Source organism: Pongo pygmaeus, chromosome 9 (genome assembly GCF_028885625.2).
Source record: "Pongo pygmaeus isolate AG05252 chromosome 9, NHGRI_mPonPyg2-v2.0_pri, whole genome shotgun sequence".
NCBI classification, from domain to species: domain Eukaryota; kingdom Metazoa; phylum Chordata; class Mammalia; order Primates; family Hominidae; genus Pongo; species Pongo pygmaeus.
In genome coordinates this window covers 78,051,574-78,078,996 of record NC_072382.2, presented here as the reverse complement: position 1 = coordinate 78,078,996, position 27,423 = coordinate 78,051,574, and the positions used below count along the sequence as shown (strand labels likewise).

General features: G+C 56.3%; 2 protein-coding genes across 2 annotated transcripts in view; both read right to left on the bottom strand.

The window, feature by feature from the left end:
* Positions 1 to 198: 198 nt before the first annotated feature.
* Positions 199 to 27,423, bottom strand: part of CAPN5 (calpain 5) — a 57,114-nt gene continuing 29,889 nt past the window's right edge. The window contains exons 4-13 of the mRNA XM_054437812.2: positions 13,579 to 13,787; positions 11,905 to 12,097; positions 10,776 to 10,969; positions 10,053 to 10,130; positions 8,002 to 8,197; positions 7,214 to 7,336; positions 5,452 to 5,648; positions 4,307 to 4,422; positions 3,644 to 3,780; positions 199 to 2,652 (exon numbers count right to left, since the gene is read on the bottom strand). Of these exons, the coding sequence (XP_054293787.1) occupies positions 2,470 to 2,652; positions 3,644 to 3,780; positions 4,307 to 4,422; positions 5,452 to 5,648; positions 7,214 to 7,336; positions 8,002 to 8,197; positions 10,053 to 10,130; positions 10,776 to 10,969; positions 11,905 to 12,097; positions 13,579 to 13,787 (1,626 nt within the window). The 3' untranslated portion in view covers positions 199 to 2,469. The remainder of the gene's footprint in view (positions 2,653 to 3,643; positions 3,781 to 4,306; positions 4,423 to 5,451; positions 5,649 to 7,213; positions 7,337 to 8,001; positions 8,198 to 10,052; positions 10,131 to 10,775; positions 10,970 to 11,904; positions 12,098 to 13,578; positions 13,788 to 27,423) is intronic.
* Positions 21,234 to 26,352, bottom strand: OMP (olfactory marker protein). Its single transcript, XM_054437813.2, has one exon. It carries the CDS (start codon positions 23,804 to 23,806, stop codon positions 23,123 to 23,125), a length of 684 nt encoding a protein of 227 aa, XP_054293788.2. The 5' UTR covers positions 23,807 to 26,352; the 3' UTR covers positions 21,234 to 23,122.

Genomic DNA, 27,423 nt, shown 5'->3' with positions numbered 1-27,423 from the left:
GCAGGCCTTGGCACAAAGCCAGCCCCGTACAGATCTACTGAATAAAGGAATGACTGAATGATCCCCACAATCTCAGCTCACAGGTGCACCGGGCAGGCAGCGGGGCCTTCCCTCTGACCAGAGGACAGTCGCCCAGGCCTGGGGAATATTCCTCCATTGTCCCTTCCCCGCAGTGGGACAGAGGGACACAGGAAAGTCTTTTTGGAATTGTGTAAGATTTATTGAGAATAGAACAGGCTTCCTGTCCCCTAACCCTGCGATGGATCCTGAGAAGAGGGAAGCCCAGGTCTGGGTGGTGTGGGCTGGAGGCCCTACCCACCTGCAAATGGGGACTCCCAGGCCCCCGTGGGTGCATACAGTGAACAAAGTAATTGCTCTCCCCTACCACCCCTGATCCTTACCTGCCTGGCCCCCAAGGTCTCCTGGGGACCAGAGATCCCTGCATAGCCAGGAGCCAGCCTGGCCCACCTCAAGGGGCAGGACGCAAGGGCAGCACTGTGGAACTTGTGCTGTCAGGAGGTGGCAGGCATGGCCTGGCCCCGAGGCTGAAGCCCACAGGTCTGCCACTTGGTCCTGGTGTGCCCCTGTATCCCAGGGGACAGGGCTGAGCAAAGTCCCATGTGTTAGCCCGAGGTGCAAGCTGGCTCACTTCACCCCCTACTCAGGAGCCTTGATTTGAAACAGACATCGAGAAGTGGTGATTACATGAACATATATATGTAGTGTGTGTGCATACAGAGATACATAGAGAAAGGGGTATTATTTTGCCCTTACTCAGCACTTGGTAGTAAGAGTGCTGACACACAAGAATCATTGGCCCCACTTTGCAGAAGGGGGAAATCGAGGCACAGGAGGTTTAAGTGACTTGCTCCCAGTCATGCAGAGTCCCAGCCCCAGGCCCAGGTTCTTGAGGGGAAGTCCCGGCTTTCAAGAAAGAACTCTCTTATCCTCCTTGTCGTTCATTTCCTGGCCCCTCATATGGTCCAGGGCCAAGACCCAGGAGCAGAGCCAGACACAGAGTGAGGAGGCAAAGTCAGAGAATCCAGCACCGCCAGCCAGAACACTGATCCGGACAGCAGGATCTGGAGTCGAAAAGTCAAGTTCCCAAAAGGAATTCCCAGCAAGGACACAGGGATTCCTGTTCTTGAATTAACTGCACTTTTTCATTTGCTACACCTGGTCTAGAAGCCCGAGAAGGGCACGACAGAGATCCCAAATGGGTCACGGCGCCAGCGCTCACGAAGAGTTCTCCGGAGGACCAGCAAAATCGGAGCCAAGAAGAAAAATGGAGGTTCAGGCTTTCAATTTTCTTTTAAAACCCCTGATTAAAATCGAGGTTTTCAAAACAAAAAGACTATAAAACATCGAGGACTAAAAGGAACATTTTGGTCCAGGCAGGAAGAAGAGCACTGCAGCCTCCTAGGCTGCATTTTGGGGGAATGTTGGTCGGGGGCTGTGGTCAGGTGATGGGGCTCCCTATCTCCTGCCAAGCCCAGTGGGTGGCCTGACTCTGGTGGGCCTGGCACCACACACCCCAGAGTCCCGTCTTCCAGGAAAAGCTGGGGTCTTACAGCAGAGAGGCTCTGGGAGCACGTCTCCTCTTCTGGTCCCCAAAGCCCCCCAGCTGCCTAGCCTCTGGCCCACTAACCCAGGCATGCTCCTTCCAGCACTGGGCAGGAGTCAGGAAGACGCCCTTCCTCACCCCCACTGACACCACTTCTCCAGGGACCTTAACCCAGGGGCTGGGAATGGAATCGGAAGTTAGAATGAGCAGGCAGCAGCAGCTCCCCTAGGTATCTGCCTCTGAGACGACCTGAGGACAGAGGCGAGGCCCCAGGTGGAGGCCGGAGGAGGGCCCCGCTTCATCTGGGGCCTCGAAGGTGTTGTTTATTCATTTGGCAAATCTCTACTGAGTGAGGAAATGGATGGGTGAGAGGACAGGATTAGAGAATGAACAAATGTCACCTGCATATTTTCCCAATTCCAGCCTGAGCAGGAACCCGGCAGGAGCCAAGAGTCCTTTCAAGATGGGAGAACACCAGGTATTGTTGATGGGGAAAGTGAGGTCTGGGAGGCTGGGTTGGGCCTAGGACATGAGGGGCAAGAATGGAGCTTGGGGATGTGGCAGTTTGTGTGTAAACAAGTGACATCTTCTTGGCACTCCTCGGCAGACAGCAGGGCCTTAGGAAAATGTGTTCAACGGATAGAGTCCCTTAGCAGTGGTGACAGTTGAGGTGGGGAGGACTATTTGAAATCTCAGCAAGGAAACTCCTCCACGAGAAGGGAATGCTTTGGGGCCCTCAGGACACTGAGGCTGAGAGAGGGGCAGAGACTTCCTAAGGTCACACAGCAAGTCAGTGGAAGAGTGGGAAAAGGACCCCAGTGTCCTGGCTCCCAGGCTAGACTCAGGCCCAGTGGGGACATGCAGATGGTGGTGGGAACTGTCGGAGCCAGGTAGGTGGGCAGGTGTCAGACAGCCATGAGGGAGGTGCTGCTGAGAATGTGCACGGCCACAGTGCCTGGCAGGTTGCTGGGCTGCCGGCTATTTCGGTCCCGGAGGTGGAGGGTATGCAGGGCCTGGAGGTCATCCGGCTCAGCCTTTAGGTGCACCTGGCCCAGAAATTCATCCTTCAGCACTCGGTGCTTCCAGACCTGGGAAGAGACAGAGGATCATGGGAGGGGCGGGCTACCTCCAAGACCAGGAATATAGGTCTATGGGGGGTGCTGGTGGTGGTGGCAGGGCCTTGAAGTGCAAGCCTGGCTGAGAATCGGGGGCCCTGGGCTGTCTGCCTCCCCATGAACTATGGACAAGGTGGTGCCCCTTCCAGAGCCTCAGGCTCCTCAGTTAACTAAGCTCCCTCCCATGCATAAAGTGAAATCTGTTATTAGCTCCACTGTTGATCTTGGGTGAACTTGGACAAGCCATACACCCACTGCCCTAGTTTCCCCATCTTTAATATGAGGGTTGAGTCAGCTGCCCCTAGGGGTCTTTCCAGCCCTGAGACATAGAGACATAGAGACATACAGGTCTGTGATTTGATCCAGTGGGACTCAGTGTTAAGAAAACTTGGATAAGCCACAGTGGCTCCCCCAGGGGGACCCAAATGTTTGTTTACAGATGCTGTCTCACTGAGAGAGATGCTGATCAAGGCCTGGGGACCACAGAGCTCCCTACTATTGAGTTCAGAATCATCATCCCCAGGCCACATCAGCCTGAGAGGAGAAGGAAGCCGTGGGGAGGACACTGGCTTTCTATCCCCTGCCCAAGGCTCTTGGGAAACAGCCACACCCACCACACAGCGGCTCAGTGCCACTTTCCAGGTGGGCCCCCCACAGGGAAATGGGAGGGATAGTTCCCAAAGCTGAGGGTGAGGTCAGCAGAGATGACTGCTGTCCCCAGCCAGGAGACGGACCCTGCTGGGTCTCAGGACCACACCAACTAATCCAATTCACCCACCTACAGAGGGACCTTGGAGTGGCAAGAGAGCTCCCAAAGCCACACCAGGGGTCAGGGATAGACAGACAGCTAGAGCCCAGCATGCCTGGGTCCCCGTCAGAGGGTCTTCCACCTGGGCTTGTCCCTCTGAGTGGGGAAGCCTCAGGCTGGGAGCCCAGGAGGTGGCCTCCGGACCGGGGAGCTCACCTGTACAGTGACGGGCTGGCTCAGCTTCTTGCGGTAGAAGATGCCTTTCACATTGTACTCCGGTGTGGAGGTGCCCTTCTGCACAGCCGAGCGGACTTTGTCCCCCTCACACTTGATGATCACGTAAGAGTTAGCCCCTAGGGAGAGGGAGTGGGAGATGGGGTGAGGGTGGGGGCGGGGGCTGCAGCAGGGCCACAGATATCTGCAGGTGAGATGCCCGCCTGGCTCAGTTATTCAGATGGAGAGACTGGAGCCTGACCCACCTCAGGGCCCCTTCGTTTCCAGAGACAGGCCAGCCAGCAGCGGCACACTGGCCATCTCCAGCCTCCAGAGCTTTACCCACACTGCTCCCTCTGCCCAGAGCACCTTTCTCCCTTACCCCCTTTCATCAGGCTTTGTATCTTAATACCTTCTCAGCCTGGAAAAAGGCCACTCCCTCCAGGAAGCCTTCCCTAAGGCCTCCCTCCCAGCTGGAAGCCTCCTGAGAGCAGAAGGTAAACCTTTTCCTCTCTATGTGCCCAGCATCAGGCATCACCCCAGAAATGGCCAGGCCTGCAGTGCCTCTGAGAGCAGGAGAGCTCTGAGGCTGGTATCCGTGCTGGCAGAGAGAGGCCATGGGGCAACTGGCAGGAGGGCCGGGGGACTCTCCCTGGGAGAGCTCACCTGTTGGGGAGTCCTTGAGGCCAGCAGCCCCCAGGACATGTACCTGGGTCACCAGCTGGGGGTAGCCACAGAGGGAGCTCCAGCAGGTGTGTGGGGGCTCATCCAGGCGCAGCTCCCTGATATGGGGCGGCAGGGGAGCGGGGAGTGATGGAGAAGGGCCAGGAAGACAGGGGTGAAGAGGGGGTTCAGGAAGTGGGGAGGGAAGAGAAGCAGTATTCAGCCCAAACTTGATTTCATTTAGCCCTGGGCAAATCCCCATGGGCAGTCCCCAGCTCCAAGCCCTATGGGCTTCCTGCCTTCTCTATCCCTATCAAGGGTACACCATCCTTCCCCAGGGGAAAGGCACCTTACTGAGCACCTGCTGTGTGCCAAGCCCTCTGCTGGCGTTATGGGTGATTCCTAATCCCCGCAAAGCCCCGCAAAGGCTATTATCATGCCCATGTCACAGCTGAGGAAGCAGCAGGCTCACCCAGGTGAAGGGCTTGCCCAAACAGCTGGAAAGCTGGGGAGCCTGGGCCGGCAGGACCCTGAGCCGTCTGACTCCACATGCCACAAGCTGCCTCCCGGGTCTGGCATGTGGGCAGAGCTCACCTGTCCTTCAGGGGACACCGAGCCTGGGCTGTATATCACAGTGGAGGGCAGTGCGGGACGCACAGGGTCTATGCCCCAGCAGGGACAGAGAGAGCTTCAAGCAGTCCACTGGAGCCCAGAGCCACCCCCATGGGACAGGAAATTGTGGAGACAAGACCCAACCCTGGAACCAGGCAGGCTGGGTGGCCCAGCCCGACTCCACTGCTGGCTGCATGACCTCGGACAACCCTTCTAACCTCGGCCCCTGAATCTCATTGGTAAAGTGCGGGAGTCAGGCCTCCCACTCGGGGATGCAGGAAGATCAAATGAGATGAGTGAAAGCTTCTTTATCAACTGTAGAGTGCAGTGCACATACAAGAAGCTGTTCCTACTCATGGCCAGGGATGCTGGGACAGGGGAACAAGGGAAGAGAAGGGAAGGAGATGGGCACTGGTATCAGCCCAGAGTGGCTGGAGGCCCAGAGACACTGAGCATCTCTGAGGCTGCAGGTTCCTGGTTGGCCCAGTGTGGACGCCACCCCCACCCACACTGGCCTCAAGCCAGCCCCCAAGTACCGGCAGTTGGAGGGCACATCAGTGAAGACTCGGAGCAGGAACTCGCCAGTGTGGCCTGGCTCGAAGGTGGTGGGGATGATGACATAGCGGCCCTCGGGCTGGTCGGTGCGCAGGAATACGCTGCGTGAGTTGATGTAGATGGAGCTGGCGGCCTTGTGCTGCAGGCTGTGCATGCGGTACTGGCGGTTCTCCTCCACCTGCAGGAGGCGGGAGGGGCTGGGCCACGCGGAGACACATCCTACAACACCCTGGCCCACCCCGTCTCCCCCTCACCACCATGGAAGGGAGGATGGAATCCCTTTATATGAAATGTCCGGAACAGGCAAATCTATAGTGACAGAAGTGGATTCGTGTTTGCCCAGGGCTGAAGGGAAGAAGTCAATGGGAGTGGGTGGTGGTGGTTAAAGGGAGTGGGTTTCTTTTGGGGAGATGAAAATGTTCTACAGTTGATTGTGGTGATGGTTGCACAAACTGTGATCACACAAAAGTCATTAGATCGTATACTTTACATGGCCGAATTGCATGCTCTGTGAATTACATCTCAATAAAAAACATTAAAGGAGGCTGGGCGCAGTGGCTCATGCCTGTAATCCCAGCGCTTTGGGAGGCCAAGGTGGGAGAAGCACTTGAAGCTGGACGTTCAAGGTCAGCATGGGCAACAAAGCGAGACCCCAGCTCTACAAAAAACTTAAAAATTAGCCAGGCATGGTGGTGTTCACCTATAGTCCCAACTACTAGGGAGACTGAGGTGGGAGGATCATTTGAGTCCAGGAGTTTGAGACTGTAATGAGCTATGATAGCACCACTGCACTCTGGCCTGGGTGACAGAGAAAGACCCTGTCTCTTAAAACAAAACAAAACAAAAAAAAATAGAGGGCAATAGGAATCCCCCGGTAACAATGTCAGTGGGGTTTCTGACTCTAACAGCACAACCAAGTATCAGGATCTGCAGAGGTCACAGCACATGTCCACGAAATGCCATCACCAGCTGCCAGGACCTGCCTGACAATCCTGAAACAAGTGTTCTGGTCACATTAGTGAAGATTATCACACGGCAAAGTCACAACAATATGTCATAAGACACTAGCATGCAATGAATGTACCAGCACAAGAGTATAAACAAAATGCCACGGCGTGGCCAGGCACATCAGATGCCAAGGACTCAGCATGGACCCAGCCTCTGCAGGGCCCGGTGGCTTCATTCTGTTCTCAAGGTCTGACAGGCACATGGGGTCCCGCCATGCTGATTGTCACCACACACTGGGCATCACAACACGTGGAAGGCCTCAGGTTCCAGGCCAGGGGGTGCGGCCATGGGTGACCCCACCTGGCTGTGCTCAAGGATGCCTCCTCCTGGTGCCCAGCAAGGCCTCCAATGCAGGAAGGCTGAGGGGCTGCGAGGGGCCCTGAGCCCTGAGGGAGGAGCAGTGGGGGCCCAGTAGATGCCCAGGGCCTCCCAGGGCCCGGCCCCAACCACCAGCAATCTTCCCCTTCCTCATCCACCAAACATCCCAGGCCTGTGGGTCTTAGGCAGAAAGAAATCAGGCTGAGAGCTCCCATAGAAGCCAAGGATGGGCAGGCTGGGCCCTCTGTGAATATTCAAGTGGGGCCCATGCCACGGCATCCTCACAATGTCTGCCACGGCAGCCAGGGCGGTGGCAGTGACCAAGGTGTTCTAGAGCGTTCTTCCCCAGGTGTGGGCAGTCCAAACTCCAGCTCCCTCCCTCTCCCCACCCACGATAGGGGACCCGGCTGGCCTCACCTTGTAGATGTCAAAGCCAATGGCCAGGTTCTCACCCTTGCCCTCCCGGCGCGTAGACCGCTTTGGCCGCTGCTGGATGCAGATCAGGACTTCATCTTCTAGCTTCTTGACGTCGAAGATGTACTGCAGGTGTGGCCAAGGAGAGAGAGACACTGCAATGAGACCACACCAGGCATGGGCTGGCTGCCTCCCAGAAGCTCAGACTCCAGAGCCTGGATCAGTCACAGCACCTCTCTGTGCCTTGGTCCCTCTGCTGTGAGGTGGGCCTACCAATGCCTGCAATGGCTACTCTGCATGAAGGCTGGGGAAACTCAATGCCAGGGTGGCCACTCTACACAGAGCCTGGCACACAGGTGGTGCTCAACAGAGGCACACCAAGCACCAGGGCTAAGCAGTGCCACGGGTCAGACTGAGGAGGCTGTGGGGAGAGGCCCCGTGGGGAAGCCCAGCCCAGCCAAGTTCCCAGGAAGGGACAGAATTGTGCTTGTTGTGGAAACAAGGGACACAGCCTCTAAGTGTCCCTGTAGCTCAGGACAACACACCCAAATGTCCCTCAGAGCCGCGATTTCCTCATTTTTACAATCTGCAGGTTAGACTGTGAGGCTGGGGGCTTCATGACCCCTAGATGGGACCGATGTGCCCATCTAACCCCCACTGTACAGACAGGTTTGCTGAGGCCCAAGGAGGGACAGGGATTACCCAAGGTCATGCAGGAGTCCCTGGCAGGACAGTGGCAAGACACCCTGCAGCTGCTACAGGGCAGGGTGGGGGTCCCTGAGAACGCCCACCTGTGGGTTCTGGAAGAAGGTGTCCTTGTGGTTGATGCAGCCGCCACTGCGGTTCTGTCGCGGGTCCTCATGCAGCGTCCAGGCGCCATGCAGCCGGGCCTCCTCCCACGTCTTGTGGATGCTCAGGTGGGATGTGTTGATCACACGGCACTTGATGATGTCCGTGAAGTACCGGCACACGTCCTCGAAGGTCATCCTAGATGTGGGGAGGGGCTGAGCAGGGTACCTCCCCCATACCTCCACAGGCTCTTGGCCCCCCAGCCCAACCACCTAATATGTCCATATGGCCCAGAGGTGAGAGAACACAGCTGGCTTTGAGAGGGGAGCTAAGCCCACACAAGGGCACGGGCATGGCATTGCACGGACCCTTAACCTCTCTTTTGACCTGTTTCCTCACCTATAAAATGGGGCTGAATCTAACAGCAGGTGCCCATCTCAGAGCTAGCGAAGGAATTAGGTAATGCAATCAAAGCAGGCAGTGCAACTTTCGGCTGACAGAGCACACACTGGCAAATGCTGGCTGTTACTGTTGTGAATGGTGTTAATAACTACTGTCTGCTGCCCTCTACAGTTTATAAAGCATATCTGCATCCAGGATCTTCCATGGCTGTTGTGAGGCCTTAGTAAGTGGATGGTGGGAACCCCATGGTGAGCGTGCTGCAGTGGCCAGGGTGTTGCTATGGTCACTGCACACTGTGAACGCCTCCAGGGGGCTGGTGGGGGCAGGGGGTAGTGAATTAACTGTGAACATGTAAGAGAAAGGCCTTCGGAAGAAACTCTTTCTAAAGACAAGGAGTTCTGCCGTGTTTTTATCTGCTGACTCCTGAGCAAGACTGGCAAAGTGGCCTGGGTGGCCTCCTGCAGCAGCTGACCTGACACCCGCAGAAGGGCTCATCATTGGGTGCCACGACCACTGCCATCTGCCCCCAGTCTGCCTGGGGGCCCTGACAGAATCCAGCACACACAGGATGCCTGTACCCCTCCAGGAAGGGGCTGAGTTTCCATATCAGGTTCTGCTGAAGGGTGACACTGAGCCTGGCCCACGTTCAGGACTCATGCAGGCTGAATGAATGCAGGATGAACCCTTATTACTACTGGGGTTTTTCTTTTTGTTTTTGAAACAGGGTCTTGCTCTTTAGCCCAGGATGGAGTGCAGTGGTGCGATCATGGCTCACTATAACCTCAGCCTCCTGGGCTCAAGCAATCCTCCCACCTCAGCCTCCGGAGTAGCTGGGACTACAGGGGTACATCATCACACCCAGCTAATTTTTCATTTTTGTAGAGATGGGGTCCCACTATGCTGCCCAGGCTGGTCTCAAACTCCTGGACTCAAGCAATCCTTGTACCTTGACCTCCCAAAGTGCTGGGATTATAGACACGAGCCACTGTACCCAGCCAATTACTGGGCTCTTTTTAAGCTGAGCTGCTGTCATCTTCCCAGCTCACGCATGTACCTGCTTAGCTCCCTTCTCAAACCCAGCTGTGTTCTCTCACCTCTGAGCCACGTCCCCTTCCTTGCCCACCAAGGGCTACTCTGTACCTCAAGTCTCAGCTTAGAAGCTAGCTCCTCTGGGAGCCTCTGCTACCTAATTTCAGAAATCAGGCTGCCAGAGGGCCCCTGGAGGCAGGCTGCAGGCAGGGCTTCCTGGAGAGGGGCTGGGCATAGCCCCAGGGCCCCTGGCCACACCATACTGCTGGTGCTGGACTGCACTTCATGCCTCCTTACCCTTGCTGGGGAGATCCTGGTGGGCCCACCTCTTAGACAGCTCCCTGACCTGCATGCCAAAGGCTCGGTCTGAGTGCCACAGTGGCTCCAGGACCCCTCAGTTCGGCAGAGGGGACTGTGGGGATGAAAGGGCCTGGTACTGCCCAACTAATTTTACAGAGGAGGAAATAGGCTCTGAGACGGTGTGACTTGTCCAAGGCCACACAGCAAGTTGATGATGGGGCATGCAGGAGAGGCCTGGCTCCTGACTCCCCACCTGGTGCTCCCCGCCAGGCCCATGGGAAGCCCCCTCAGCCCCGGACGCCCAGGGCACACACACACTCACCAGAACTCACCGTCGTCCTGCACGGTCACACCCATCTTCTCCCGCTCACTCTTGCTCACTTTCTGCCACTCCTCCGAGCTGGGGTGTGAGGGCCGGGGAGGAGAAAGGGAGCTGTCTAAGAGGCAGGCCCACCAGAATCTCTCTGGCAAAGGCGAGGAGGCACAAGGGGCAGTCTTGCACCAGGCCTCCAGCGGCACAGTGTGGCCAGGGGCACTGAGGCCATGCCCAGCCTCTCTCCAGGAAGCCCTGCCTGCCTCCTGCCTCCTCCCACAAGGGACCGTGAGCTGCCACCATGACAGGGGCTGGGAGGTCTGAAAGCAAAGCTGCAGACTGGGGGGAAGGGGGGTGCGACCCCCCAGTGAAGAGGGCTCCTTCACTTAGCACCTGGGCTCCACTCCCATCTTGGCCTCACCAGGGCCATGAGCCAAGCACAGAGGAGTCCCCCATTTGCTCAGGGCTGTGGCCTCCCTCCCTGCTCCCCTCCCTCACCCACTCACCAAGCTGGTCTCTACACCCCTGACGGCCTCCAGCCCCAGGCCTTTCTTGTGCTCAATCCATCACCCCATACACCGACTCCAAAGTAATTCTCCCTTCTTCGTTCCTAGTGTCACTCTCCCCCAGATCCTTCAAGGCCCAGCCCCGGTGCCACCTCCTCCAAGAAGCCCACCCGTCCTTGTCCAAGCCCTCATGCCCTGTGTCTGCACCCCCATCCCCAGGCCTCACGTGTCACTCCAAGGCCCGTTCCACTCCCGCTCGCCCCAGGGGTTGCGCAGGCGGATCATGTCCAACTTCTCTGACTTGAAGAAGGCCAGTAGGCCGTGGCCCAGGCGCACCTTGCGCACATCAGTGACGGCGTATGCGTGGCCCTTTACCAGGCCGCATGCCAGGCGGGCCTCCATGTCAGCTGCTGTCACTGCCTGTGGAAGGACACAGTTGCTCAGAGAGGCAGGGCCACACTGGAACCCAGACCAGGGACTCAGGTGCTGGAGGGCCAGGAGGCTGCACGGGACCTACAGGACGGGATGGGAATTGCAGTCATGGGGCAGTGCTGTGTTCACAGACCTTTAAAACCCCCACGGGCAGCAGTCTCAGTAAAGGAAGGTGCCCATAGTGGGTCAGCCCAGGGGAATGCTGGGGCCCACATGCACTGGCTCGGCTGTTGTTAAATATTCCAAGAATTGTTAAATATTCAGGAACATTGTTTTGTTTTTTGGTTTTTTTTGGATGGAGTTTTGCTCTTGTTGCCCAGGTTGGAGTGCAACAGTGCAATCTTGGCTCACCACAACCTCTGCCTCCCGGGTTCAAGCGACTCTCGTGCCTCAACCTCCCGAGTAGCTGGGATTACAGGCACGTGCCACCACGCCTGGCCAGGAATATTGTTAACAGCTGGTTGTTAAATGTATGTAGCTGGAAATCAGCCCTGGTGAGAGTATTTACACCACAGTAATCAGCAAACGCTGCAAACCAGGACTTTTTACTTTGCTGCAGAGGCAGTTTACCAGCACACCACAGGGTCTGCTAAACTTGGGTTCGAACTTTGCTTTCACTGGGCCTCAGCTTTCTCATCCAAAACATGAGCAATTAACGAAATCAGGACTACCCTCAGGTGCACAGACGTTCATAACCCAAAAGGATCAGAAAAGAAGTTTTGGTTGACCAGTGTGGGAAAGGCTTTTCACAGCCTAGAGGGTCTGGGCAGGGGGTTGCACCTTCTAACTTCTCCCCTCCCCCATGAGGCTGAGGGTCTGAATACGTAGGAGCTGACCTGAGCGTGGGATGTCACAGTTGTCTCCCATCTCAGTCAGCGAGGGTGAAGGGGAGGGGCTGCCTCTGGGGCCTGCTGTGTTCTCACCTTGATGGAGGCACTGATGAGGCCGCCCCGGCTGTGCACCTTTAACATGCGCTCAAAGAGCTGGTTCCTCTTAGTCTCATCGTTGGCAAAGTCACCCTCGGTCAGGTCGATGGGCTCAGAAACACCACCCGTGAAGTCCACCAGTGCGTCTGCTGTGTTGCCTCCATCCAGGGCCTGGTAACAGCCTGCCAGCCTGGGAAGCAATGTGGAAAGACTTCCCAGCTCATGCTCCCCAGCCAGGCTGCATCCTTTACCTCATAGGGGAGGTTTTTGAAACTCAGAGGGGTCAAACAACCTGTTACAGTCACCCAGCAGGCCACGGCGGAGCCAACACTAGAACCCAGTTCTTAACACTCAGGCCAACGTATAAGGCTTAAATTCCCCTAAGCCTTAGTGGCTCAATCTTAAAAAATCAGCTGTCCAAAAAAAAAAAAAAGGCAACTCTTTTCTAAAGTGCCAACAATGGTCGGGGGAGGGGAAGGAGTTACTGTCGGATGGGTATAGAGCTCCTGCTGGGAATGATGAGAAGGTTCTGGGGATAGATAGTGGTGATGGCCCATAGCACTGGGATCATAATGAATGCCACTGAATTGTATGTTTCCACATGGTTAAAATGAGAAGCATTATGTTTTGTCTATTTTACCACAATGAAACTGTGTTTTTTTCAAAAAAGAAAAAACAACCAAGGCCACTGGGTCGGCTCCTGTGGAGTGGGGAAGACAGGCCTGCATCCAGGTGGTGGAGACTCAGTGGCCACCAGGGGGCTGGCTTTCCTTTCTTAGGATTGAAAGTGGAACCTGCCAATGTGTTTTCGATGTTGGGAGTTTTTGTCTTTCCTTTTCCTCTTTCCCCCTTTCTGTTGTTTTCTATCTCTCTCCCTCCTTGCTCCTGCCCCTACACACACATTTTTCAGCAAGACTGACAAATGGGCCTAGCAGGAGGAACCAGGGAGTGGCTCCCCTAGAGGTGGCGAGGCTGGCCTTGGACCCCACTGCCCCTCCTCCCTCCTCCCTCCTCCCTCCTCCCTCCTCCGTCCTGGCCTGGCCCTACCCCTGCCCTACAATGGCCTGGGTGAGTCACTCTTCCCCAGGGCCCCCCACAGCTCAGCAAAACTTTGCTTGTGCCCATTCTATACTGGGCTCTGTGCTGGGCACTGGGGACACAGAAGCAGAAGGCATGGAGCAGAAGGAGGGGTCAGCAAAGACACAATGGACAGTCAGCCAGGCAGAGGCGGACGGTGGACAAGAGGGAGGCCCAGCAGGCGGGGAAGGCAGGCACACGGCCCACCCTGCACAACCAGGGCCCAGCTCAGTTACCACTTCCCCAACCAAGGACACAGGCAGGGCATGGCAGCATGAACCTTCGAGAATGGTCCTAAATGTGAGTGCTGCCTCTGCCCCCAGCTACCTACAGGATGTTGCCTAGGCCTCAGTCTTCTCCCCCTAAAATGGGAGTAACCAACATCCCTCTCCTTACAGGGCCCAGGCCTTCACCCCACCCAGCGCAGGCTCAGCTGACTATGCCCTCAGGCCTGGCGGTTGAGCCTGCCACATGCCTGCACCAGCCCCTCACCTCTCTGTGCCTAACGCCCTGGCTAATAGAACACCACGAGGAGCCCATCCGGTGCCACCCCCACCTGGGCCTCCCACCCACCTGCCGGCTGCTGGCACCTACTTGGCATAGGCCTTCTCCACCAGGGCGCACCAGAACTCATTGCGGGAGTTGGAGTGGCAGTAAATGAGCTGGTTGTTGACTGTGGGCAGCCGGTCATCGATGACCACGTCCACCCATTCCCCGAAGCGCCAGAAGTGGAAGTGGAAGATGCCCGCGTAGGCGTTGGGCTTTTCAGGGTCCCATTCCTGCTCCTTCCAGTCTGGGATGACCTGGGTAGAGGGAGGGGAGATAGGATGGGGGGACACAGTGAGGGGATGTCTGGCTTCCTGAGGAAACGGGGGCGCATACTTCCAGCGAATCGGAATGGAAAGGAATACTGGGTTCGGGTTCCAACTCTGCCACAAGCCTGCGTGAGACCCGGGTGAATCCTCCCCATCTCCAGGCTCAGGTTCCCATCTCCGCGGGGCTTGGAGGCTCCCTCGGCCTCCTTCCAGCTGTGTTGTTCTCAGAGTGTGTGAGCTTCCCTCTTTCTCATGCCTCCCTGCAACCTTCCCCGAGACTTCTGTCCACATCTACCACCAGCTCCTGCCTAGTGACCAGCGCCACCATCCACCCATCCAGCCCACCCCAAGGCTGGCAGCCCCACTGGCTGCTTCGCTTTCCCTCCCTCCATCCAATCAGCCCAATCTGAGCACCTCCATTCTTCTGAAATCCATCTCCTCCTCTCCACCCTACTGGCACCACCCTGGCCCAATCCCCCATCTCCTCGGCCAGGGACAACTGTAGCAGTGTCCGCAGCTACATCTACTCTCGCCCCACATAGACCAACCCAGTCCTGTCACTTCCCTAGAAAATAAGACCCAAACTCTCAATGCACTCCCCCAGCCTCATTTCTCTGCCTCCCCCACAGCAGCCCCCACCTCTGCTCCCTGCTCCAGGTTCTTCCTCCTCCTCATTACCCAGTAGACTTCCATCTGTCCTTTAGTGTCCATCCTCTTTCTCCAGGAAGCCCTCCCTGACTATTCAGATTAGGCCAGGACCCCTATCTCAGTCTCATGGCCCTTGGCAGCTCTCATCTGAGATACTTACCTTTACCAAGTTATAATTAAGTAACTGTGTGACTTTGAGCTCTGATGTTATCACTGGAATGTCAGTTCTCTGGGGGCAGGGCCATATAGGTCTCGGTCACTGCTATGCACCCAGCACCTAGCCCAGGGCCTGGCCTGGAGAATATGTTTAGTAAACATGCATTGACTGAATGAATGAATTCAGAGACATTGACTGGGGACACTGAGACATTGATTTTATTACTTATGAAGCATCTGGGAAATGCCTGTGACTACCATGACTTATCTCCATTTAATTATCACAATAACCTCTGAGTAGATGACTATTATCCAGCCCTACTTCACAGATGACAATACTGTGAACCAGAGAGGGCATGTAACTCGTCCAGGGTCACACAGCTAGAAAATACACACATGCTTTGGAGGCAAACCAACCTTGGTTTGAAGCCAGGATTCAAATCCAGATCTGTCTGCCTCTGAAAAATGAGCTCCTTGGCACTGTGGACCACTCTGCAACCAGCCCCAAGCTGGACACTGACAACCAGGTGAATCACATGGTCCCTTCCCTCAAGAGGCTCCCAGTCTGGGAAGAGAAGGAGGCACCCAGGCAAAGTGCTGAGGCTACACAGGGTGCAGGCAGGGCTATACGAGAAGGGAGTGCCAGACCCTACTCAGCAGCATCCACAGAGCTGCTCAGGCGTCCCCCAAGCAGATGAGGACAATAGCCACAATCTGGGCAGAGAAGGGAAAACCCATCACCCTGTCAAGTCAGGGTGAATGACCCCTGGCCCTGCTGGGCATGGGACCAAGTGGAGCTGAGCCCCATCGGGACCATAAGCAGCTCCTTCTAGAAGAAAACCACTCCAGGTATGGGGGGCAACCAGGCGGAGGAACCAGAGGCACACCAGGAGGCCGGCACTCACCTGAGTGTACAGACTTCAGCCAAAAGCTGCTCCCCACTGCATGCTCATTAAGGACACTTTTGTTTGCATCAACAAACAAAACTCTTATCATCAACAGGGATGTTGGCAAAGGGAAATGCTCCTTAATGGGACATGTGAGACCAAGAAAATGAAAATGCTAACTGCAGCTAACTGCAGCGAGAGGTACTACTGCCCTAATGGAGCCCTGCTGGGTGCCAGGCACAGGGCCAGGCTGCTCACACTAGCACCCCTGAGCCTCAGGACAGGGTTTTGAGGCAATACTACTGGAAGGTGCTGGCAGAAGGCTGCCCACAGGCGCAAGTGAGGGAGGCAGGGTTCAAACCCAGGACTTCCCAACCTGGCCACTGTCTGGAACCCAGCAAGGGCTCAACACTGGCTGTTCCTTTCCCCCACCTCCTCACCCCCACTTTTCTGTCAACTCTGTGCCCTTTCTAAGTAAAAACGCCCTGACTCCTGGCACTCTCTCCCCACTTTGCTTTCAGGACAGAGAGCTGTATCAAAAACAGGTCTCATGGGAGGCCAAGGCAGGTGGATCACTTGAGGCCAGTTTGATACCAGCCTGGCCAACATGGTAAAACTCTGTCTCTACTAAAAAAGAATACAAAACTTAGCTGGGCGTGGTGGTGTGTGTCTGTAATCCCAGCCATTCAGGAGGCTGAGTCATGAGAATCACTTGAACCCGGGAGGCGGAGGTTGCAGTGAGCTGGGCAACAGAGCAAGACTCTGACTCAAAAAAAAAAAAAAAAAAAAGCAGTTCCATACAAGGTGAGGGTTACCATTCCCACTGTACAAATGGGAAGACTGAGGTCCAGAAAGAAACAAGATCTGCCCAAGCGCACAGAGTGACAGGGAGTCCTAAGCTGAGAACACGGGCCTGGCCCACCACCTTCACCCCCTCCTTCTGCTCCTGCCCTGTTCTGAATGCTCTAGACTCCATCGCTGGGAGGAAGGGCAGCCCTCGCAGGCTGTTAGGACCTCGGGAGGATCATTAGTCAAACTCGAGGCTTGGCTCTGAGCCCTCTGTGGCTCAAGAAGCTCCTAATGAGGCTCCAGGGCCCGGAGATCCAGAGTCTGGGATCCCCAAGGGCCTCCATTTCCCCTCCTGCTTCACCGCCCCTGCACTTGGCACAGGGTGGGCCCCAAGCCAGCCTTCTCACCCCTCAGCTGCTCTGCTGTCAGCCAGGATGCTGAGCAGGAGGGAGACTGTCTAAATAGATGTGCTCACGCACCAAAAACCCTCCCACGCCACGCCGGAAACCAAGGAAGCCAGCACAGACTCCCGGGGCCATGTCAAAGGATTCAGGAACCAACCTGAAGAGGTTCTTGCTGGCCAAAGATGGGCTAATTTGAGCATTAATAAGGGCAAAAACAGCAATGGATTAAAACACATCAAATATGTTCAAGTTCATGAGATCAGAATGATACTTACAAAAACAATTAGTCACTATCGGAGGTGGGTAGGGAATCAACTCATTTTTTTTTGAAACTGGAAAATTACAGGAAATTTATCCTGTCTCTGTAGACAAACTGTACCAGATGGTAACCAAATAGTAGATGGAGGGAAGTCTTGAACTGGAAAAGACTTCTAGCTCATAAATGAGAAAGGACTGATGGTATTAGACCACCAGCATTTTACAACCACTGAAGAATGAATGAATTTAGGTAGTGGTCACTGATGGTTTCTAACATCACAAAAAAGAAAGATAACCAGCCATGATGTGCCCCCTGAATGAAGTACACAACATCTTCCACGATGCAGCTGTGACAAAAAAAGAAAAAAATTGTTCCTAAACCATATCAAGCTTCTAGAGCTAAGTCCCAGGTTACAGGAAACGCAGGGGACAGAGAACATGTCAAACACCACCAAAAAGACACAGTCAACAAAACCCACACCATGGGAAACCCCACAGGACAAACAGCCCCGTTTCTTTGATAGATAAATTACTAGGAAAAAATAAAAGATGAAAGAGCAATCAACCAATCGCAATTATGGACTTCTGTTTGGATCTCATTCAAACAAACTGTAAAACCTATGCATATTTATAGCACAAATTAGAAATTAGAACAATTACTGGATATTTGATGATATTAAGGGATTATTTTATAAGTTAGTATTATGGTTTTTTTTTTTTGAGCCCTTATCTTTCAGAGATGCATCCAGAAATATTTACAGATGAAATGAGATGCTGCCTGGGCAAAGTGCAGGGGTGTGTAGAGGAAATAAGACTAGCCACAGGCTGGCAAGTGAAGGGATGGGTGCAAGGAGTCCATCAGGCTGTGCTCGCTATCCTCTCGCTGTCTACAGTAGAAATTCCCCATCACCACGGACACCAGCCACCTGGCCCGGCAGTCCACGCTCTCAGCCTCATCCCTCAAAACACTCCCTCCTTCGGGTCCCATCTACCACAACCACCAAACACCCATGCCACTTCAAGCCACTTCCCCCATGCACATGTGGCTCCATCTGCCTCCTACCCCTGTCTCTTAGGGGTCAGCTGAGCAGCAGCTTTGAGGGACCTCCTGCCGAGCCCCCCCCAACGGTCGGGCAGCCCCTTCTCCTGGCACCCCAGCATGGCTCTCTTTTCCCTGCCCACTGGGAGGAGCTCCTTGGGGACAGGGGCCAAGTCTGACTCATTCTCAGATCTCCAGCACCCAGCACAGGGCCTGGCCCAGCTCCAAAGCTGGCTGGAGTCTTCCTGGGAGGAAAATCCCCCACAGTGGTCACAGGGCAGCCCTGACCGGCTGGTGACCTGTACACACTACTTAATACCACGTTACCCACTGCGGTGCACAGCAGTGACTTCACTTTCAACGGGGCCACCTCTGAGTCTCAGTCTCCTCATCTACCTACACTACCTCCAGGGCTGTTATGAGAACTAAAGGAGACAGCCTTGGAGCTCTTTCATAAACTGTAGAGAGCTGTGCACACATGAGGGGTCATCTGTGTTGGTGTACACATGTGTGCCTTCACACAACAGTCTGAAAACTTCAGGGCTGGGAGGGAACTGAGATGACCTGGTCAACCTCCTTCCCAAGAGGAGAAAGGAGAAGCTCCCCACCACCTACTGCATGCTTACGAGGCTTTACTGACTTGGGCTGACCTGACAGTGAGGCAAGGACTGGCAGGATCTGCTGCCTCCCTCATAACACCCTGGGATGTGATCCACCAATGGCCACCCACGGCAGAATGGGCCCAGAAACCTCAGGGTCCCACCCATGGGTGCACCACACCCATGGAGACTCCCACCTCGACCCAAGTGGCTGCTCTTAAATCTTCCCCGGGTAGTGGCAGACAGGACTCTCTGCCCAGCTGTGCGACAGAGTGGAGAAGGTGGGGGTCAGCAGCCCAGGGAGGGAAGCTGCTCAGGACCTGCCTCTGCAAGTGTGTGCGTGTGTGGAGGTGCGTGCATGTGTGGAGGTGTGTGCGTGTGTTGAGGTGTGTGCAGACGCGGGGCACGGGCGGGGAGCTTTTCACATTTCTGCCTGGGACCCCAGAGGGCCAGTGCGGAGCACTTCTGAGCCACGCCGCCAGGGCAGTGGAATGGGGGCTACAGGGAGGTTTCCTGTATAACCCAAGCTGGGTAAGGTGAGCCACGGGCCTTTGTGAGTCCTCAAAACTAGTGGGTCCCTGGTCCTGAGTATCTGAGATTCCTCAACTCTCAGCTTCTGATTCCAAGACTCTCAAACTCCCCATTTCAGATGCCATGACTGCAGGAGGCCAGGAAAGTGGTGGGCACCCCCTGCCTTCTTGGGAAAGCAGAGCCCTGCTGCTCTCCACCAGAGACCAGGGTGTCGACGCACCACAGTGGCCAGGCAAGTCCTGTTCGTGGGGTGGCTGAGACCGGGCAGGGACCCCCAGCCTTGGGGCAGCCCCACTTCCCCCAGGCCTCCAGGTCCCCAGCAATCATGTGAAAGCTAATGGTCTCTGCTGGGCCGCTCTGAGGTGGCGATGGTGACGGAGGAGGACACACTCCCCCATGGCCGCTCTCTTGGACCACAGAGCCAGGCTGGGTTCCTGCCCACCCCTCCGCCCTGTGCCTGCTGCCATCGGCACTGGCCTAGGATGCCTCAGGCAACTCACTTCAGCTCTCCACAGGTTCTCCTGTACCCCCACCCCCGGGATAACTGAGAGGGGAGACCGTGTGTCTGTGGTGTTGGGGCAGTAACCATGGGCAAACTCAGGAAGGGAGGGTGACCGTGTGCGGGCTCCGGGAAGCTTGAGATCTTGGTGGACACTCGCCCATTTCACCCTCACAACAGCCTTGAGAGAGGTGCCATTGCTGGCCCCAACTCACAGATGAGGAACAAGCTCGGAGGTTGCCCAGGGCCATCCAGCTGGCAGGGCGGGGCTGGCTAGGTCGCTCACCACACTCGCTGCCTCTCTGGGCACAGAGCTCAGGGAAAGGCAGGTTTCTTTCTCTGTGGTTTCTTGTGGTTTCCAGGGAAAATGGGTCATTTGTCATTCCTGCACTGTGGGGATAGAGCCAGGCCTCTACTGCTGTCCTGAGGGTGGGAGGCTGGATTCCTCTGTCTCGGGCAACTCCAGGAGTGGCTGAAAGGCAAGCCTGGGTAGGGGGTATCAGGGAGGCAGAGACCCCTGAGAGACCGGGGGTGGGGGTTGGGTGCGGGGCTGGGGAAGGGTTCTGCGCATGCTGTCAGGGGTGTGTGAAAGGGAAACCAGGGGGCAGCAGCTACTCTGAGGAGGGCATGAAAGGGGCTGTGTGACCCAGGAGAGTGGTGGGGTTGGATTTTGAAGCAGGGCTCATTCCAAAACAAAACCACTGGTGAGACCCCCAAGGCAGGGCTTGACTTGGTCTCCAGGAAAGAAGCCAGCCCAGCCCGAGCCTGGGTTCTCAGGTGGGTGGGGCCCATCTCCCCGGTCCATCCTAGGGACCAGTGTCATGGGGCCAAAGGTCCACAGGCCAAGAGCCTGGCCTGCCCACACCTGCTTCCAGCCCCTCCATGCCCTCTGTGACCTGGGCAGGAGGCCGCCTCCTCTGGGCCTCAGTTGTCCCTGTCCAAAAATGAGTGAGTTTCAGAGCGGTGATGAGGGAACAGAGCTGTGAGGAAGGATCAAGTGAGGCACTGAAGTCACGCGGCCTTGGGGCTACATCTTGCCCATGTCAGTCTAGCCTGGCACAGGTTTGACAATTCCCGGAGGGTGGGGCTGGAAGGACCTTCACAGAACCAAGCTGTTCACTCTGGAAGGCCTGAGGCTGGGAGGGGGTTGGGAGCTGCCTGAGGACACACACCATATCCGTGACAGAAGCCAGACTAAACCCGGGCACAGACCTGACCTCACCCCACCCCTCAAACTCTGCCCTTCCATCCACCCCCTGCCCAGTGGCCCTGCAAGGCAGGGAGACTCGAGATTGCACCTGGTTTGGTGCCTTCCTACCCCAAGCCCTCAGCGGTGCCCTCCTACCCCAAGCCCTCAGCGGTGCCCAGATGGCACCTCCCTCAGCACAGCTCTCTGCACACCCCACACGGAGGCAGCTCTGGGGCTACCAGAGAAGCAGTCAGGGCTGGAGGCTCCTGGCCAGCCTCAGGAGATTTGATGAAGCCCCTGATTATTCCAGACCTCCTCCTTGGAAGGTGGCAAGGGCTGGGGGAGTGTGGGAAGTGGCCAGGGAGCAAGTGCTCGGGGCTGTGAGGGCTTGTGAAAGGGATGGGGGCTGATGGCGAGACACTGCAAACCACCGAGGCCAGGGCACAGGCTTTATTGGGGACCTGCAGCAGGCACAGCAGAGGCACTCAGGCCCCGGGACAGATGGGCTGGGGAGACAGGCAGTCGGGACTAAGAGGGTCCCCAGAGCTGCAGGGAGAACTCAAGCAAAGAGGCAGAAGGGCAGGGCCATTGCGCACGGGTCTGGCCTCCCCTCATGCTCAGCAGGGCAGGCGATGGCCGGGACTTCTTCAAGCCTGTCCCGGAATGGGCCCCAGAGCTGTGAGTCAGAAAGGACCAGTGCTCAGCCCACAGCCACTCTCCCACTCTCCCACTCTCCCATCCACAGAATCTCAGCTCCAGCATGCTGCTCCAGCCTGCACACCTCTGAGGTGGGGCTCACTCTCCCGGCAGCCCCAGCCACAGGGGATGGCCCTGACCCTCTGGCCCTCAGTGCATCTGTTCCAGAGCCGCAAGTTCCTTGACAGCTCTGCTTCATGACGGGAAATGTCTTGGACACATCCCTGACTGGCTGAGGACAAAACACAGGGCTGGCCTTAAGTCAGGGTGCTGGGGACAGTGGCTTAGCTGTACTTGGCTGATGTTAGGTGTAGGTCAGGCACTCCCCCAAAATGGGGGGGCTCTCTGGGACTGCGCAATGCAAAGGGGAATGAGGCTCAGAGCTAGAACTGAATCTGATGAAAACTGTGCCTCAGTTTCCCCATCTGTTTGGTGAGTTGCACCCAACGACCTCAGAGGTTAGCATTCTGCCGTCACACCACTGCCATCTGCAGCCCACTTGGGACTATCAGCCATCATAACTGCTCACCACGCCTTCGCCCTGCCCCCCTCAGCTGCACTGAAGAAGCCCAAGAAATGCCAACAGATGCTACGTCAGGACGAAGCACTTGCCTTCCCTGACCTGCAAGCTCAAAAGAGCCTGACTCCCCAGCAGGGGATACTTGGGGCCCTGGAGAATCTACTCTCTCCAGCTCCAACCTCCCCCAAGGCAAAGGGAACCTCCTTTACTAATCCGCTCCCTGTTTCACTGTCTGAACTGCAGTCTCCTAGCTCCGGAAGCCCCCACGCCAAGGTCATCAGGACCAGGCCCCTGTTAAGAGCCATCCTTGAACCAGCAGCAATGACCAACAGATAATCTAAAACTGCACTTGTTCCTAGGGCAGGAATAGACCTCTAGAATACATCCATATGAATACAGCACACTCTCTCTCATGGATATGTGTGCGGAGAGACAGATCTCTGTGTAACCTCCCCCTTCACTTCTCCACCTTGAATTCAGGCCCAGAAGAGCCACAGCTGGGCCTACACAGCCTCCAGGGTGCCAGCCACTCTCCACTGCCCAAATCTGCCCCTGCAGCAACTCTGCCCCACATCCTGAGGGTTGCCAACGCGTTATGGGACCAGCAGCCCAGACACAGGCTCTGGCAAAGGGCACCAAGGCCAGGGAGCAGTGAATGCCGGCTTGCTGGACTCCCTGTGGAGACTGCCCTATCATCTCCATCTCCCTGACTCTGGAGGAAGTGGATGCTGGGTTTTTCAATCTCTGTCTCTGTGTCTCTCTTGGTCTGTCTCAGTCTCTCTCTCCCACAATGAAGCAGAGAGAAGGCAGATGGCCCTGGCCTCCCTGTCCATGCACACTGGCCCCAAGTAGGCCTCCATCATCTATAGCAATGCAGCAGCCAGTCCAACTTCTAGGCTATGGAGCCTTGGAATCTTCTTCCTGTGAGCTGGAGTGCTGGCACCAGGGAGAAGCAGAGGAAGAAGGGTGTGGGACTCAGGGGGCCTCTGGGCAAGCAGAGGACAGGCTGAGCAGCGAGAATAAGGGCCCCAAAAATACAGGGGGGAAGGTGGCAGGGGCAGGGGAGAGCACAGGTGGGCTAGAGGAGAGCAGCAGCCAGCAGCTGCTGTCAGAGCTGGTTAAAAACCACGGAGGCCTTGAGGTTGGCGGGCTCCACACCCTCGCCAAAGGTGATGAGGAAGTACATGACTTTGCGGATCTTGGCCAGGTCTGACAGGCGCTCCCCAAACTCCAGGGCGTCAGCCTCGTTCCAATCCATGGCATCCGAGTCCTCCTTGCGCCAGAAGATGGCAGTGGGGTCCAGCAGCTGGCGTGTCATGAGGTTGGTGAGGTCAGGCGTCCAGTTCTGCGAGGTGCCTGTGATGGTGACCTTGCCCGGCTTGTCCAGCACGACATTCCAGCGCTCAAACTGCAGCTGCTGTTGCTGGGTGAAGTTGAGGCGGTACACAGACTCCGCTGGCCGCAGCAGCTTCTCCCCATCCTGGCGCTTCTCCCCGCGCTGCTTCAGGCTCTCCATGCGTAGCCGCATCTGCCTGGTCAGGCCCTGGTCCAGGACCAGTGGCATGTCCAGCTGCGGCTGCTGCGGCCTGTCCTCCGCCATGGCCCAAGTGCTGCTGCCACCAACGCCAAGGACCCAAGTGGGCTGGAGCCTGGGGCCGTGGAGAGAAGAGGCCACCAAAGGGGGGCCCCGCCTACTTTCTGCCCTTCCCTCTTCCCCTCCCTTTGCCACTGGCTCTTCCCAGCCCCACCCAGTTCTCAAAATGGGGTGTGTGTGAGGGGTGAGAGTCCCCATCTGCCTCCACTCCGGTCCCCACAGAAGCGATAATGCAGGCCCTGCAGGCAGGCGGAAGGTGGCAGGCTCCTTGGGGACCAGGTCGCTGATGTCAATTGCTGTGGCAACCGCCCTGACTACCAGGGCTGGGCTGGGTGCTGGCTTGTTTGTGAAGATGTGAGCACTTCGTAAGTGCACTGATGGGGAGGGTGGTGGGGACCACTCCTCACTGGAGGTACACAGGAGAAGACGCAAGACGCGCAGGAGCAGGTGGAGAAGCCAGGACCAGAGAGGGCTTGGTGATTGGAGATCTGAAGTCACCTAAGCCAAACCTTGGAGCTACCCCTGACGCCCGCCTCCCCCTCACTCCTCCACACCCAATCACCAAAGCCTGTCGATTCTGCTTCCCAAACACCCCGGGACCCTTCCCCTCCAGTCCCACCGCCAGGATCTCAGCCCAGCTACCATATCTCTCACCCAGACCCGTGGTTCTCAAGACTTGAGTGAGCACAGACTTACCCTCAGGACTTAACACACAGATTGCTGGACCCCCTCCCAGAACTCCTGGTTTATCAGGGCTCTGTGGGCCTGGGATTCTGCATTCCTAACCACCTCCCAGGCGACAGGCTGCTGGGCCAGGGATTGTGCCTTGAGCATTAGTGACCTGGACGACACGGACGGCTGGTCATGCCGCAGCCCTGCACCATGGCCACCACAGGACCAGGCTTCACTTCTACCCAAATCTCACCACTTACTCCACTTGAATTAGCCCTCAGTTTCCCCCAGGAGACTTGGGGCCGAGGAAGAATCTGGCAAATGTTTATATCCCCAGGGCCCAGGGCGGAACCAGGAGCTCAGCCTTTATACTGGGGAAATGAAAGAACTGGAGTGTGTGAGTAGAGCTGGAGTTGGGGAGAGGGTGGGGATGGGAGTTGGAGAGCCGCCGTCGGCACAACACGCCACACACAGAAAAGAGGACAGAGTCAAGGCCAAGGTGTCACAACGGAAAACAATCTGAAGGGTCTAGTGGACCACAAGCATGGTCAATTGTGAGATGGTGGCTAATCGATCAGTGGGATCCTGGGCTACCTGAACAGCAGAGGGGCACCAAGGGAGACGGAATACCCGGTCCTGCTAAAACCACACTGCAAGCACTGGGGTCAGTTCTGGGGGTCACTGGCAGCAGTTCCCCCAAGGGTATTTGAGAGAACCACACAGCTAGATGTCAAACTGCCTGATCCTCACAGAACCTTTTGCTTTGTAGCTGGAGAGGCAGGGGAGAGGGGAACAACTTGGCTAAGGAACTACCATGGGAGGCTTCCCTTTCCTCCACATGGGGGAGCTGTTTCTAACCTTCCCAGCACCACATTCTGCTTTTTATTTGTTGAGTTGCTCAGTTTTTGCCTGTGACACACATGTCCTGAGAGTGTAGGAAGTGTGTCTTGTCATTACTCTAGGCCAGCAATCAGAACGGGGCCTGCCACACAGAGGCCTCAGAAATGCTTGTTGAATGAATGAACGAACGATCGAATGAATGAATGAACGGATGAACGAGTGAATGACACTGACAAGGGACAGGTGATGTGATGGACCACAGGGCACAAGCCCAAGGCCAAGAGGAAGGTGGCCAGGTGGGGAGACAGTACACAGGTACTGGCCAGGGCCAAAATGAAGTGAGCAAGGTGGCTGGAAGGTGAGGTCAGAGAGACTGGGCCTTTGGCTGAAGACCTCCAGGGAGAGCAGTTCCGGGCCCGGGCTGTGGCGTGGCAGCAGGTGACCGAGGCGGCTGAAGGTGAAGGCTGATGGAGAGGAGATGGAGAACTAAGACAAGGGTAAAAGGGCAAAGCGAGAGGGCAGCCGTTAACCACATGGGCACAGCAAAGCCTGGGACACAGCAGTTCTTCGGGTAGAATGGGCTGGGAAACGGGAGGAACCAAGCCCTTTGTGCCCAGGTGACTGGCCAGGGCAGCTGGCTGCTGGAGACAGCAACACAATGGGCTGAGGATGGGAGTCCAGTGAAGGAGCCAAGTGCTTCTATGGGGACGCTGTGGTCCGGAAGCAGCACTGGGGAAGGAGGATCCCCTATTTCTGGATCCTGAGGGATGGGGTGAAGGGGGTGTGATCAGCTTCTACTGATGAGGATTCAGGGGCACAAGACCCCTGGGGAGGGCTGAGCAGAGGGGCACCGACCTTCAGGAGGCCGAAGGTGGGGGGCAGTTGTGACGGGAGCTTGAGTCTCACAGACTGGGCAGGAGGGACGAGCGGTGGGAGCCAAGGGAAGGCCTGGGGGAAAAGGAACGGAAGAGGGAGGGGAGGAGGCAGTGGGGTGGACTGAGGCTTGTGGGCAAGGCAGCAGGCAGGATACAGGAGGCTGCAGCTGGGGACTGGGCCCACTGATGTCCACAGACCTCTGCTCAGCCATCAGACACCTTGGGAGGACCCACCCAAGGCTGGATGTAGCAATGAATACAGAGGAGAAAAGCAAGCTCTAAACTTGCAGATGCAATTGCAAAAATGCATATAAAAAAACAAAACAAGGCTGGGCACAGTGGCTCACGCCTGTAATCCCAGCACTTTGGGAGGCCGAGACAGGTGGATCACCTGAGGTCAAGAGTTTGAGACCAGTCTGGCCAACGTGGTGAAACCCCATCTCTACTAAAAATACAAAAATTAGCCGGGTATGGTGGCAGGTGCCTGTAATCCCAGCTACTCAGGAGGCTGAGGCAGGAGAATCACTTGAACCTGGGAGGTGGAGGTTACGGTGAGCCGTGATCGCACCACTGCACTCCAGCCTGGGTGACAAGAGTGAAACTCCAACTCAAAAAAAAAAAAAAAACCAAAACAAGCAAAATCCTCTTTAACACCAAGTGGAAAAAAAACTAGAAGGAAACACAGGAAACTCTTAACACTGACTGTGTCTGATGAATGAAAACCTTAAGTGACTTTGTACATCCTTGTACTTTTTCAAGCCTTTCGTCCCCAGTACCTACTATGGTTCTCAGGGCATAGCTGGTGCTCCATACATGTGCGCTAAGGGAACTGCTTGATAACTAAAGAGTAGGAACTGCTAATACAACTGGGTCAGGGACAGAGTTTTTTTTTTTTTTGAGACGGAGTCTCGCTGTGTAGCCCAGGCTGGAGTGCAGTGGCACGATCTTGGCTCACTGCAAGCTCCACCTCCCAGGTTCATGCCATTCTCCTGCCTCAGCCTCCCGAGTAGCTGGGACTACAGGCGCCCGCCACCACGCCCGGCTAATTTTTTGTATTTTTAGTAGAGACGGGGTTTCACCATGTTAGCCAGGGTGGTCTCGATCTCCTGACCTCGTGATCCGCCCGCCTTAGCCTCCCAAAGTGCTCGGATTACAGGCATAAGCCACCGCACCTGGCCGTGGGAGGCATTTTTAAATGCCCCCACTGGCCCCTCCCAGGCCCCACCCAGGGTTGCTCACCCCAGCACTCCCTCCTAGAGACACCCAGGCATTCGACTGGGACTCTGGTCACTTCCATGCTTTTTTTTGGCTAGGAGCTGCCTGACTCCTCCTGGGCGCAGGCCCAGCTCCGTGGCTCAGAGCAGGCATCAGGTCTGCCCCTGTGCCCGGGGCTGCCCCAGGCTCCAGAGAGGTGAGCTCACAGCAGAC

Bases quoted from the DNA above. Each gene is read 5' to 3' on its own strand.
- OMP (XM_054437813.2), bottom strand. From the start codon at position 23,806: ATGGGGACTCTCACCCCTCACACACACCCCATTTTGAGAACTGGGTGG.